General features: G+C 34.0%; 2 protein-coding genes and 1 pseudogene across 3 annotated transcripts; 1 reads left to right on the forward strand and 2 right to left on the reverse strand.

Annotated features, from left to right (window-relative positions):
• The first annotated feature begins 1,670 nt into the window (after window positions 1–1,670).
• LOC123896372 lies at window positions 1,671–3,440 on the forward strand (annotated as a pseudogene).
• Window positions 3,441–4,563: 1,123 nt separating this feature from the next.
• LOC123897647 lies at window positions 4,564–8,667 on the reverse strand. 2 transcript variants are annotated; one of them, XM_045948362.1, is made up of 4 exons: window positions 7,941–8,667; window positions 6,265–7,461; window positions 4,941–5,903; window positions 4,564–4,842 (listed from the first exon to the last, which is right to left on the reverse strand). In XM_045948362.1, the coding sequence occupies exons 2-4, from the start codon at window positions 7,309–7,311 to the stop codon at window positions 4,804–4,806; spliced, it is 2,049 nt and encodes a 682-aa protein (XP_045804318.1). In that variant the 5' UTR covers window positions 7,312–7,461; window positions 7,941–8,667; the 3' UTR covers window positions 4,564–4,803. The 2 variants fall into 2 exon arrangements, with proteins under 2 accessions (XP_045804318.1, XP_045804319.1); XM_045948363.1 differs by lacking the exon at window positions 7,941–8,667 and adding an exon at window positions 7,537–7,915.
• A 3,591-nt stretch (window positions 8,668–12,258) lies between these two features.
• LOC123896841 (low-temperature-induced cysteine proteinase-like) lies at window positions 12,259–14,685 on the reverse strand. The gene is made up of 5 exons (XM_045947244.1): window positions 14,008–14,685; window positions 13,691–13,923; window positions 13,464–13,601; window positions 12,751–13,251; window positions 12,259–12,633 (listed from the first exon to the last, which is right to left on the reverse strand). Exons 1-5 carry the CDS (start codon window positions 14,477–14,479, stop codon window positions 12,493–12,495), a joined length of 1,485 nt encoding a protein of 494 aa, XP_045803200.1. The 5' UTR covers window positions 14,480–14,685; the 3' UTR covers window positions 12,259–12,492.
• Window positions 14,686–14,773: the final 88 nt, after the last annotated feature.

The following is a 14,773-nucleotide window of genomic DNA, read 5'->3' on the forward strand; positions in this document are numbered from 1 at the left end:
TCTAAAACAATGATTATTTTTTTTTTTTGAAAAGGCTCTACAACAATGATGAAAAGTCAAAAGAGGCTAATAACCTGGCAATTTAAAATATGTCTCGTGTTGTATAATATCATCATTATTTTTTGACAAATATCATAATACCATGCGATGTTTCAGTCAAGAAAAATATCATACCATTCCATGTCTTCATCCAAAACATTGAAAAAGATGGCCTAATTCTTTGAGAGATTCGAAATAGAGATTAATATAATAAGGAATGTCAACACTCATGCACATGAGAGGACAAATCTACCTTGTGTTTTAAGTTATACTTCATCGAGTCCTATATACAAGAGAAATGTTACTTTTTAGATTTATTAAGAATCTAATGTATATAATCTATAATATGGTCTAGATACATTAGATTCATTAAGAATCCCTATATATTTCTCATATATATAGAATCGGAGGGAGTATATTCTTAATCTTCATTATGGGTTTTTTTTTTCCTCCCTTTCAGGCTTTCACGTAGTTTCTCTCTCTGCGAAACCCTCAACCAATTGTCATTGAATTTAAATAATTTATTACTAGATTTTTTTTTTCTCAGACTTCAAGTTATGACTAAAATCATGATTAAAAATTAAGTTCAAACTATAATGAAAACTTCTAGTTAAATTTTAAACATATTAATAACTTGTTGCGTCGTGGAATGAATCAGTTACATTTTGTGCTTGTGTACGTGAGTGTGGAGTCACGAAAACCTCCGATCAGTTGTTTTTTTATTGTAAATTAGCTACTTCTTTTTGGTAAAAAATTATGTATCGGTTAGGTATATCTTGCCCTGTTTCAAATTCAGCAAATGAACATGCTATGCAATAGATCTGTAATGCTTATTTGTTTAGAAAAGAAGTTCAGCAAGGTATTCAAGTGGTTTGGTTGGCTTGTTGTTGGTCTATTTGGAAGGAAAGAAATAATAGGATTTTCTCTAATCAAGGGATCTCGGCCAATGTGTTGCTTGATAAGGTAAAATCACATTATTTTCATTGTAGAGTTTGATCTCAAAGGATAGAATTTCACCTTTTAATATAAATAGTGAGAGTATCAAGGTTCGTACCCCGATCTCTGCATATTTCATGCAATGTACCTAACAACTGTGAGGCGTCAACTCTCATTTACTAATAAAAATAAGAAAATGTTAACGAGTGCCTTGGAGCATTCTTTAAGCACATATTCATAAAAGTTTCATATAAAAAACTTTTAAGATGCTTAAAGAGTACCCGGGGCACTCGTTAGCAAGACGTCTTTTTATTTAACAAAAGATACATGACTTGTAATAATTTCATGCATTGCAAGGGTATACATACTGCTGTAACCAAGGGTAGAACTCTAAACGAAGATTAGCCTTTTGGTTACAGCACTGCCTTCTGAGTTCTGACGGTTAGTAGCAATTAATATGATGTTATTTTTCCCTTTCCAAAGGAGTATAGAAACTTGAAGGCATTATTGAATTAATGTAGGGGTATACTAGTTACTAGTAAAATGCTTAATGAAGCAATTGTAAAGCCATTGCAATTTTCTAAAATATTTAATGAAGCATCACAGTAACCAACAACTCTTTTGTTTGGCCAGCTATTTAAACTGTTTGGACTATTTCAGTTGAAGTAGTTCTGTCATTGCTTATTTGCTATACCATGGGAGCAGCTGAATCAGTTGAACATGTTGACAAAATCAGCTTGAAAGTGATGGTGGATAAGAAAAGGCACAAAGTTGTATATGCTGAGGCAGGGAAAGATTTTGTTGATGTTTTGTTGAGTTTCTTAACATTGCCATTAGGGACTATCGCAAGACATGTAGCGAAAGAGTCGAATATTGAAGCAGTGAAATTTGGCAGCATTAGCTCACTCTATCAAAGTTTGAAAGATCTTAATCCAAAATATCTATGGAATCCAACTTGCAAAGAAATGCTACTCTATCCTAGAAACTCAATGGAAGCTTATTGCCGACAGCTTAGACTTAACATCGACAACACGGAACCGGTGAAGTACTTAGTCTGTGAGAATTTAGAATGTAACAGTAGTGTAAAGGAAAATAAGAACCGTTTAAGCCTATTTAGGGATCAAAAGTGTGGCTGTGGAAAAGTATTGAATATTAAAGTATCACCAAAAGAATGTTTGAGTTTAGAAAATGGCTTTGCTAAGGTAAATGCTAGTTTTATTATTTCTGATGATCTTTATGTGATGCCTAATGTTTTTGGCACCGTTGTATATCTACATCAGAAACATAAAATCACTAACATTGAAGCTATTGCAGAAAAAACTGTCGAAATCGGCAAAAAAGAGGCATGCTATCTTTACCTCTCATCTTGTATTTGATTATTGTTCTCTAGTTTAATCATTATATTCATATTTGATTATTATTGTTTTCTGGTTAATTATATTATTTTCTTAATTATTTGCAGGTAATTGATATTCTCAAATTGTCATTGGTCACAAAGACACCTTTAACAGACTTTGTCTTTAAGAAGAATCCTTTTCCTCTTGAAAAGAGAAAGCAATTTGAGTTTAGGATTAGAGAAGTGAAATCCGATAAGGCTAGACAGATGTCGGTGAAAGTAGTTAGAAGAAAATCAACAGGAGAGATTTTGTTTGTTGAAGCCGGGGAAGATTTTATTGACTTTGTTTTCAGTTTTCTAACATTTCCATTAGGGGGAGTTTCACATATGCTCGAAGGATTCTCGTCCTTAAACTGCATTGATAGTTTATACAAAAGTGTCTATAAACTGAGTCCAGATATATATTTAATGTCACAGGCAGTCAAAGAGAAACTAAGTAATCCTCTCATTGCCGCACAATTTGAGCTCAGCAACCAGATATTGCCAATCTGTGCAGTCTCCTTACCTGTCTATTATTATCATTCTTTCTTATCTAATTCACTGTATCGTGAAGTTTTTACTACTACTACTACTTCTACTACTTCTACTGCTACTATTACTTCGACACGCAAGCATTATGGTTATTCTTCTGACAGTTATGTACCTTTAAATTTGGTTGATCCTAAGTTCTCATCTTCAAAGTCATCAAGTTCGGGAGAATATGTGAAAGGTCCATCAATATACATGGTGACAGATGACTTGGTTGTGTCTCCAATATCGTCCTTTAACGCTATTTCACATCTAAATAGTTTAAATGTTCCTCTATTGGATGTTGAAGAAAAGGTCGTTAGAGTCGGTCCCAAGGAGGTAAGCAAGACCTTTATAACATTATTATTTGATGCAATGCAATTAATTTTCATTAGCATACATTGTTACAAAATATACAAATGATCTTACAATGTTGACATGTTGCAGGGTCTCTGCATTCTAAAAGCTTCACTGACCTCAACCTCTGCTCTTACAAATGGCCTCAACCAATTTATAAGGACAACCATTGAGAAGGAAAAATTAATCAAATGACCAATTCCTTTTCTCTGCATATTGTAAGCTCATCAAAATTAATAGTAATTGATACTATTTCATCAAATGTTTGGTTATGTTTTATGTAATTTATTTTGAATTTCTCAACAATATTTTCGTTTCTCCATAATTAATTATGTAGTATTTAACGTACCGGAGCAACATTGTTCGCTAATGTGTCAATTTTAAGATAGTTTTACTTTGCAAATGTGTCATTTATTTTAAGACAGAAGTAAAATCAATAGTGTTAAGAAGTATCACATCGGTTGCAAGATGGCCTGCATGTGTGTTTATAAAGTATAGGCAATCCTCACTTTACAAGTCAGTTTTGTAAGGATGAGTTAAGCTCAACTCTCAATTCTAAGATGGTATTAGAGCCTCTTCACGATCTGTTGGGCCCCCTATTATGAGGTTTCCGTTATCAGATCACCCACCGTTTATATCCACACACCAAGCCCAATAGTGTTGGACGTGAAGCGGTGATAAGTTAGGCCCAATACCCAATTCTAAGATATAGTATATCAAAATAAGTTGACTTAACATTGGTTGTATAAGATACTAATATGTGATTGAAGTTTAGCCTTGAACTTAAGTTCTTGTGACTGGTGAGTGAACTTGCAGTTGTCACGGACATTTTGGCACAACCAATACAATAATACATTATCACAAGGACAACATTATTTTCATTTATTTCAGTTTCATGGTTTATCCGTTATCTCTATCTCCATTGTCATGTCAGTACTAATAGGTCCCCTACCATCATTATCCTGATTGATATCTCTCCTTTCCACCCCATGCACTCATCATGTTCTTGCCAACTTTTGAAAGGATTTGATTCCACACATTAAAAATGATTAGGTGAATCATTAATATTGTAAATTGACCAATCTCGAGTTAATAACTGAGATTAATTAATATTCGTAGATACGGATGTTTTTAAATGCAGTGAATATTGTTATAACCTAGCATATCTATGTAATATTAAAATGTTCGTGTAAGGAGAGATGTTAGAATGGATCGTGTGATTGACAAATCAATTAAGAACATCATAAATGCATATACTATATATATGTCACATAAATATATCATGGCTTCAAGCAGATGACAATTATGAGTCCTGCTACTGCACTAGGTTTATCAACATGAGAATTTCAAATTTCATTTCAATTCAGAATAATCTGTTTTACATACTTGGACATAAGCTTCTGAGTCTTCTTTGTGAGTATCAAAAAGAAAACAATCAATAAAGCATGAAAAATGTAAAAATGTAATCAATCATGCCATTTTTTTTTACTTACCATAAGCATGGTGAAAAAACAAATGAGACAAAAGCTTGGACCATAACTTGATGGCAAAGTCACTCAACTTCATCTCTAATATTTTGAATGCTGTGATTTACGCGTCGGTAGTTCCTGCAGAGAAAATTAAATATAAATCTTTATCTTAGTCAGTACTATAGTTGAGGTTATGCAGACACAAAAATGATGGATAAAGGAATTAACAAGGTTACCTGAGAAAAACAAACATGATCATGATTCAAATTGGAAGTTTTCACAATAGTTTCCCACTTGACATTGCTTGATGTTGTGTTAGAATCATTTCTTTTAGCATGAGATTGATTCGAATGCAAGAAAGAATTCTTAAATGATGCTATAGGAAGTGCGCGCCAAAGCCAAGACTCAGAAGGCGATTTCGGCAATGGTGGTGGAAGTGGAGAACTATTAGCTAACACAATTTGCTTTTTGTTGGTATCTGAATCTTCAGAAATTTTCCCTTGCACAGGTTGCAACGACGCGAGTCCGCGCTTAATATCTTGATCGGTTTTCGATACTTCATCATCATATTCTTTGGCTATATGATGTAGCATACCAGATAAAGTTGAAGAATTGCCACCTAAAGATCTTAACACATCAAAATCCAATGTGACTTTTTCTTCAAAATCTAAAGCTTGTACATGTTTTATATCTTGAGAAGTTTCGATGCTAGAATTTCTTTCTTTCCCTCGTATTTTGTCAAAGTCTGTAATCATAGTATCTATCCTCCTTTTGTTATCTACAGAACTTAAATTTGAAGATGATAATTTGACAGTACTTGAATTATCTATGTACAATGTCTTTTCCATTGCCAAACTTCCTGAAAACGAACCTCTTTTGGCTCCTTGATGTGGAACTCCTTGAATTTTTCCAAGTCCAGTGCTGCTATGGAATTTCAAGTTGCCAGAGTAATTGTTTCCAGTCTCTTTAGAATCACCGGGCAACTTTGCGCCGCGGAAGGGAGATTGAGGTTTACTTCTACTAGGAGATATGCCGGTAGCGGCAGCTCTTGAACGCCGGAAGGGTGAGAGCCTACCTGGTAGCAACTCACCTGAATAAGCAAATCTTTTTGATTCACTGCTTAATTTCTTCTTTCCTTCCTGCATATCAGGTGATGCAGCTCCATTGCTTGACTTGTTCCTATGAATTGCTTCCCAAGCCTGCATCATATATTCATGACTGTGAGTAAATATGTTGAAAACATGTTCATCCATGACGATGTTGATTTAACAAAAAAGGATTAATTTGGTTCTACGGTGACAAAATTTGGTTTTGTTAAATTCATTCTGACTAAAAGTGAGTTGAATCTAAAGGGATTTATGTTTGGATACATTCATCTAAAAATGGATTGAAAAATAAAATTAAGGCTAAAAATCAATTGTAGAAGCAGAAACTACAAATTCTTTAAGTTAGAATCAATTCCGGAGACAAAATCAATTCTACTCGAGAACATCAAAACATGTCAAAATCAATTATACACCTCTGAAATCAAACATACACGAAACGATGCATTGTTTTTACCTTCTTTACAGCTGGAATTGGACTAAAAGATCGAATATTCGATCTTTTGTTTGGTTTTACAACTTCACAAGCAGAAGAAGGCAAGGCCTTCACTTTCGTCCCAGCCACAGGATGTAACATAGACAATGAATTCCTCATATGTAAATGAGGTAACAAACCACATCCTTTACCTAAGACATTATCAGAATTGTTATTATCGTCATAAACATTGCCTCCATCTTCATCTTCACTTTCTTCCTCTTGACATATACCGTTATACGGTACAATATCAGTTACCAACGGCTTCTTCGCATTCTGAATCAATTTGTTAACATCTCTAGGTTGTTGCTCCACTAACACAGATTGCTTTTTCGAAGAATACTGAGAAGGTTGTAAGGTCATAGCCTTTGCAGCCGGCAAAAAACGGTTCATCATGAAGTCTCTTGTTTGTTGATCAGTAGAAAATGTTCCAAACTTCTTAACTTCCAAATTATCTAATCCACTTACACCACTCACACTACAGTTCATAGAAAATGATTCTGTTAAATGTGACAACGATTCAACTGCATCTGAAAATGCATCATAGTTCTCTTCCTCCGCGCCATCTTTCTTTGCATTAGACCTTCTACTCTCAATTCTTTTCTCAGATTCTTTTTCTCTTTCTCTTTCTCTATCACAATCTGTTTTAACCGCATTGCCGCTAAAAGACTTTGATTTGTTTAAGGAAGTGAACTTATTTGCAACATTGGATTCCTTTTCCATCGGTTGTTTAGCAGATTTGCTCGATTTTCCAGGAGGAAGCCTAGGAATTGGAGGGTGGTACTTAAGAGGAATTTGAGGTAGTTCAGATCCACTATTACCTTTGCATCTTCCAGGTATATGCTCCCAATTGAAAGGCACTGCAACAGGTTCTGTTACTTGATCCAATGACATGTCTGATTTGTAACTCGCAAGTGTGTGGCGTTTCTCTAATATCTTCCTCTTTGATTCGGTTAAAGAAGGCGACGTAGCTGAATTTCGTCTCACGGACATTAGAGGAGCATTGATGTTCAATTTCCTCTCAGACATATTGTTCCAAAATTAAAATTTGAACAATTAGTCTTTACTATGCAACCTTCTTAATCCAAAATTGATCAAGATTAAAGTTCTAAACAATACTAATTCTCAGCACCAAGGCCTAAAAATTAGGTATGAAACTTCCTATCCAATAATGAAAATCTGAAAAAAGGAATGTAAAAACTGATTAATGACAGTTTGAATCAATAACAACAACATAAAGTACAAATACTATACTTCTCAATTCAACAAGACATCTGGTTCCTGGGTAGGAACCATTTCTTGACCAGACTTTACTTATCTTGCGGCCTTACTCCGGATTATAGTGGTACAATAAACTGCCACAATATACTAAATTACAAGTATCACAAGTTGGAAACTTTGGATCTTAATTGATTTACAAAGCCATGATTTAAGCTAAAAGGATAAAGAAAAAGCATATATTTTATCTCCTGAATGAAACTATATAATATAAAAACAATAAAAAATGTATAAAGGCACTAATAGTATCCACAATGAATGAATAAAATAGTGCAAGAATCCATTGAGCATCTTCATCAACATCACATGCTAAATTTTCAAGGACCCACCAAACAAAAATAATACTAAGAAAATATAATTGATAATGAAAAATAACAAACCTCTTGAATAACTAACTGAGAAGCAAAAGATAGATGAATGGAGGAAATGATGAAGGAGCAAGAGACAGTGTTAAGAAAAGGATGTGACTAAGAATGAATGGTTGGTTGTTAAGTGATGATGATGATGGTGGTGTTGGGTTGAATGAGTAAGATGAAAGAAAAGGCACTGAAAAAGTGAGGGAGATAGATAGAGACACAAGCTTTGATATTTCTTCTTCTACTACTGCTAAATTTTTGTTTTCTATGTATTTTCTGATACTGGAGATGTAATTGAAACTGACTTGTGAAACTCTGACTATTTAGTACACCTTTTTAGGCTTCAATCACAGTAAAATTTTGGTTGTTTCTGTATTTTTCTAAACAACAATATTTGTGGGGAACCTTGTTCGGCACATATACGTGGATTCTTTTTTGTTTAAGAATATTTACAACAACAAAAAAATTTGGTTTTCACCACTGGTATTCGGTCAAATGGATCGCTTAATCTAGTTCGAGGTTAAATTCTAACATCAATTCAACTGACCATAGTTATTTACACCAATTTATTGTTGGTATTATGTTTTTACTTTAATCCATAGGATGTTATTATTATGGTATTAAAGTTGTGCTATAGTATGAGGTTTGTTTTATTGAATTGAATATAAAGTGATGGTGTGGTCGTTTACCAAGAAAAAAAAAAGTGATGGGTGTGGTCACGGACGTAGCGTGGAGGATATGAGAGTAGTTCTAGTTAGTGGTAATGGTAAGGTAAGAAAAGGTCTTTAATAATAATGAGTGAATTAGACAGGGTATTGTGGACCGTCCCTATATTTAATAGACGGAAATTCCATGACCTATTTACTCATTATGTCATTCTCAATCATTTTATTACTTTCTTTATTAAAAATAATAGTATAATTTTACTTTTGGACTATGGCAAAGATTTATTCAAATTAAAATATAATAAATAAATAAAAAACAAGCAAAGTGTATGTATGGCTCGTGTAGAGCATTTGTAACAGAGGTTTGGGGAGTGTTTAGTGGGTCTGTCCGAAGCTTGGAATTTAACAAGGTTGAGCTGAATTAATGTTGATTCAGCAGCTAAGGTAGAAGGGCTGAAGGCATTGAGCTGCTCATTGATGAAACAAATTGTGGAGCTATTATTATCATTGGATTGGGAGGTGGAAATCTCACACACACATAGCAAATATGCATATACAATGGCAAATCAGGGATGCACTCTTGATTATGAGATTATGACATATGAGATATAAAAAGTGACCAAATTGGTCAAAATTTCTTATAAAAGTGACCAAATTTTTTCCTCAAAGTGTTCCTTATAAAAAGGGCTGGAGGGAGTAATTTGTTTGATTTTGATAGCATGGGGTTACACACCCCCAGATTAATATCCTTGTAATCGTCTCTTTTCGGGCTTAGACCCTCTACATTATAAATAAAAAGTAAAAAATAAATTAGAATTAACTAAGAAAAGTTGACTAAGTTTTGTTTAGTGGTGAATAATTCGAGTAGAATTCATGAGATTACATGTTTGATCTTCAATGACTAATTGTAAACTAAAAATAAAAATAAAAATGAAAAGTTGATGTATTTTTTTCAAATATTAAATTAAATAAAGGGTCTTGTTAACATGTGCATATAGAGCACATGATAAGGTATCTTAATATAGAAATTTAACATTTAATGATACAAGACATTTAATGCTTGAAAAGTTAAAATGCACACATTCTAAAGCATAATTTCTATTTTTGCTACCTTAACATGTGTCATATATGCACATGTTAACATTCTCCTTAAATAAATATAATTAATTAATTTTTAGGTTAAATTACACTTCTGTTCCCCTAACTTTTACAATCTTGCAATTTTTAACTTTAATATTTATAATAGCATTTCTCTCTCCTAACTTTAACCCATTTTGCAAAAGGTTGACCCTCACTAATTTTGGCTAAGTCAACACACATATGGACAGTGACTCACATGTTACGTAGCATGTCTTGCACATATAGACAGTGACTCACATGTCACGTCAACATATGTGGCATAACATGATGACGTGACATGTTAGTCACTGTCCACATATGCGTCAACTTAATCAAAATCAGTAAATATTAATCATTCAGATGTTGACTGTTACGGAAAGCTGGCTTCCTTGAACATTGGGTAGGAGAACTTGGGCATATGTCCTTTTAGGGCAAGTTTGGCATGTGGGATGACGAGTTTCCTCGGTTGTTGGGCCTTAGATCCAGTCCAAAATACTTATCAATTGAGCTATACTTACGAGACTAATAGTTGCTATTTGAAATTCCTATGATATGTACAACATGTCAACCTAAAATGTTCCCCCAAAAATAAAATATATCAACTTGAAAAACGCGAGCATAAAAAATTAGAAAAGAATAAAAAATAAAAGACCTCTATGTTGGAGTATCATTTATTTACTTATTCAAAACCAAAGTTTTGTTGTAAAAGAATTTTTATTTTTCTTAGTATTTTGAATCCATTAGTCCTTTGATTGCGGGAAGCACCACTGAGTGAGGGAATGTCCCACGAAGATTGGGTCTTTCGATTCTTGTTGTCTGCCATTCTTGACTCTTGTGTACACGATACGTGCCTCATGCTCCAATTTGGCCTACAATTACATTTAATTATCCTCTTTCTCATAGAAATTGAAACAAATAAAGTTGTGTGTGGATCATAGTAGTAGTAAGAGAAAATGATCGACAAAATAAATCAATTAAACATCAACCATGTGCACGACTAAACTCTCAAATGTCAAAAAAACCAATTCTTATACACATTCATAAAGTACTTGAGTTAGTCAACTTAGACATTAGAGATGAAATTTTCCATTGAACTAAAAAGTAGTAATCATCTCCCAAAAAAAAAAGTAGTAATCAGACTATTTTGATTTTGAATCCACATGATGATGCAGTTAATTGATCTCCCCAATTTAAGTAAGAGATTTTCTTCTCGCACTCCTCGCAAGTTCTTGTTTGCTCTCGAAAATTTTAAAAATACTCTCCTTGCTACTTAAGTAGCAAATTCGGAGGGCGCACAATTTGAAAAAAAAAATTAATTAGTATCTTCGCATTCTAGAATGCAAATCTTATAAAATATGGGACAAAGAAAGGGGAAGAGATATAAAAATATTAGATTTCATAAAATGAGAATTGAATTTACATTCTAGGATACGATCTGTTTTGTTTTTCCAATTTTTATTATTTATACACTCGCATCCTACGTTGTGAGGGGTATGATTGGAAGGTCGGAGGGTGTGTGTGAAACTCGGGGGTGCAATAAGAGGAATTTTTAAGTTATATATAACAAACTTTGGGTTGTTTTAGAAGTGAAGTTTTTTTGTAAACCAAAGGTATCCTCCGTGCGCAACTGCAGAGCATAATCCTATCGAGGTAACTGAAATCCATTTAAGGGGTTGACCTCTTTCAACAAATGTTTCTCCATACACATCAGCCGGGGATCGAACCCAGAACCAAATGGTTAAGGACTCAAGTATCTATCATTTGCCACACTATATTGGTACCTAAAAAACGTGCAAATTGTGCTCTTAATTATGAAATTCGTCAATTAAATCTCTAAAATATATACAAATCTGTAATTTCTATCCTCAAAATATCTTAATGAGAGGACAAAATTAAAGAGAAATTGATTATTTAAGGATTAAAATGATGATTTTATTTAATAAAATCGATTTTTATTAATCAAAAGCAGCCAAATCCAACATAAACTTAGCCAAAAATACGATCGAAGTTTCCTCTATCCAAATCTTGTTTGGGTCAAATAAGCCAAACTAGGCTAGAATATGAGAAGCCCTATTGTTATTTCTATTTTATTTTATTTTTTTAAGCAATTTCTACTAGTGAACACTACATGTTAGTACACATGTAGACTGCACAAATTATTCGAAAATATGCATCCATGTTACATAAAGTAAATAATTTTTTTCAAACATGCACATTCAAAATTGATATTGGTGTCTGGAAAAGTAACTCCTTATATTTTGGCTAACCTTTGGTCTTGTCAACATAACACATTTTTTATGAACTCACCGTGTTTATGCATAACGACATGATATACAACTAATTGTTCCGGACTGGATCATGGGTGTGACCCGTACAAAGGGCCACACACATCAGAATAACGAGGAAGCACACAAATCACCATAAGATTTGCCAAAAATGAACCGCAGACGCGCATTTTGGCATAGATCAAAATGTCCAACGAAGACATAAATTAAACACGCACAGTTCATAGTACGCATCTTCAACAACTCGGTCCAAAATGCTTCAAACACATTAAGTTTCAAATTATATTCAGCATCTCTTGAGCTGAAGTTTCATAAATAACCTTGAGGTTACATGCGAATGTTCTTTTCTTTTAGAAGAAAATCAAATATACATGATCTAAATTTCAATACACGGTACATAATACCGAGAAAATCCAAGCAAACCAACACAACGGATGCCACCAACACAAAATAAAAAACCAAAACAAAACAAATTATCAAGGATCAACTTGACTATAACCTTCGGATTCAACGCATTGAAGCAAAAGCATTCCTCCTTAGCCGAAGAGGATAATGTGTCTTTTTTGTTTGTTCAAATTTGGTCCATGGAAACTTGTGTTTTCCCATCTTTTTCTTCTTTGCCGCCACTCCCATTAAATCTCCAAAGTTCTACATACACAAATCATTATTTATGAGTATGTTAACAATTACTAACAAATAGGAAGAATTGACAAAATAACTTATCAATAAGAACTTATAAACAAAAGCAAAATTAGTATATCTTACTCGGAGACAAAGTCCATCTTCAATATCACAAATGGGGTAATCACTGGGGCAACAATATTGTGCGCCACTACAACAAACAGCATTCTCGTATGCGCAACAGCCATAACTGAGGCAGAAACCAAATAATTCATGAAGGCAACAACATGTCTCATCAGAAGTACAATAGGAGAAGTCTCCACATTCACTTGGTGACGGAGAAGGAGGTGTCGGTGGAGGTGGGGGTGGGGGTGGCGGTGATGGTGGAGGCGGTGAAGGAGGGCTAGTTGGTGATATTGAAGAGGACTCTTTGGTAGGATAAGATGCCATATAATTGATTGCACAAACTCCATATTCTAAACTAGTATTCCTTTTAATATAAATGTACCCTTCAATTCCCCAACTGGTTCCCCAAGAATTCTTTACAATCCAGTAATCTTCATCACCTTCCGAGCCATAACCCACGATTAAAACTGCATGATCAATATCATCTGGATTACTTGAGCAATTTCCATCATAGATTCCCTATTCAACAAAAACAAAAACATCAAGTATGATAAAAAAAAAATTGTATCTTGTGCAATAGTGAATATTGTGTTAGTCCTCCAACTTCTAGAGGAAATGGGTCCTGGTAATCTGGAGTTCGTCCAGGAAGTAAGTAAAATCTGACTAAAGATGTTCGAGTCAGGATTCTAACTCGTGCATAAGTGAATATAACAGTAATAATTAACACTTACACCAGTATACAGTTGAAAATCCAATGAGGAGCCATCTATACCAACGCTTATTGGCTGCTTCACAGTAGCACACAACAAGGAACTATCTGATTGTGCCACATCAGTGTAACCATCAATGGTAACAACTTTGGTTTCCTCCTAATTAAAGATTAAGAAAAATTCAATAAATTAGACACGAGGAAATGTTATATACTTTCAGAATTCAAAATGCATAGTAATAGTAAGACCTTGGTGACATTGCAGGTACCATCCACACCAGTGTAAGAGTAATCAGCTTCTGTATCTATCCCACCATTGTTTATAACCCATTCAAAAGCATAATCCATGTAGCCTCCATCACATCCATCGTTAGTAGTATCACAATCTACAAGTTCTTGTTCCGAAAGGCTTATAAGGTCACCAGTAACTATTGCATTTACTCCTTCTATGGCTCCGGTGGACGAGAATGACCAACAACTACCTACAAAATCAGAAAAAACTTATTATGATATGCATAATTGAAATTCAAAAGAGTATACATATAATTTAAAAAATAGAAGCTTACCACAGTTGCCTTGATCCTTCACACCAGTCACGGCTCCTTTCTTCCTCCAATCTAAAGAATTAGGAGCATCTTCACAGGATTCACCCTTAACAAGCCTCCTCTTGCTAATTGGCTTCTTCACCTTTGAAATAAACTTATTCTTGAACTCCTCATTGCTCATATCAGCAAACCTGTTCAATCCAAGACGGTGTCCGAGTGGCGAGTTTCTCATTGCATTCCTCTCTACAATATATTTCAAATTCTTCTTGAAATTCTCCAACCTTAAAGCCGCTTCTTCGGGATGTATATAGAGCTTTCTGTGGTGCTCCTTCCATTTTTGGAACAACTCAATCACTTGTTCCTCTGAAGGTAACTTGTTAATGTCAAAAGCTAATATGGAATACTCACTTGAGATACTACCATAACATAGAATTATCAGTGAACTCCATATGAGAGTAAGAAGAACCAATAGATTTTTCTGATGAGAACCCATTTTTTCTCTATTTGTTATCAACCATGTTTGATCCACACAACCATATTTGCATTGTATATAAAGTGAATAATTGGATACAAAGTCAAGCTACCAGTCAGCTTAAGAAGAATCTGCATTTTATACATGGCTTAGATGGAAACAACAATGAAAAAAATCAAGTAGCATTGTGATTTTTTTGGTACATCCTTCATAATTAGTTTAGTAACAACTTTTTCTTGAAGTGTTTCCATTTGAGTTATGAGGAAAATCTAACATTCAACTATGCACGTGTGTATAACATTGGACTGTTGTTGA

This window comes from Trifolium pratense, linkage group LG7 (assembly GCF_020283565.1).
Source record: "Trifolium pratense cultivar HEN17-A07 linkage group LG7, ARS_RC_1.1, whole genome shotgun sequence".
NCBI lineage: Eukaryota > Viridiplantae > Streptophyta > Magnoliopsida > Fabales > Fabaceae > Trifolium > Trifolium pratense.

Excerpts from the sequence above, each read along its gene's own strand:
- LOC123896841 (XM_045947244.1), bottom strand. The coding sequence starts at position 14,479 with ATGGGTTCTCATCAGAAAAATCTATTGGTTCTTCTTACTCTCATATGG. Across the intron at positions 13,252-13,463 it reads ATTTTCAACTGTATACTGGT|GGAATCTATGATGGAAATTG; the intron begins GTAAGTGTTAAT and ends TTTGTTGAATAG. Across the intron at positions 12,634-12,750 it reads AAGATGGACTTTGTCTCCGA|AACTTTGGAGATTTAATGGG; the intron begins GTAAGATATACT and ends TTGTGTATGTAG.
- LOC123897647 (XM_045948362.1), bottom strand. The coding sequence starts at position 7,311 with ATGTCTGAGAGGAAATTGAACATCAATGCTCCTCTAATGTCCGTGAGA. Across the intron at positions 5,904-6,264 it reads CAATTCCAGCTGTAAAGAAG|GCTTGGGAAGCAATTCATAG; the intron begins GTAAAAACAATG and ends TATATGATGCAG. Across the intron at positions 4,843-4,940 it reads ATCATGTTTGTTTTTCTCAG|GAACTACCGACGCGTAAATC; the intron begins GTAACCTTGTTA and ends TTTTCTCTGCAG.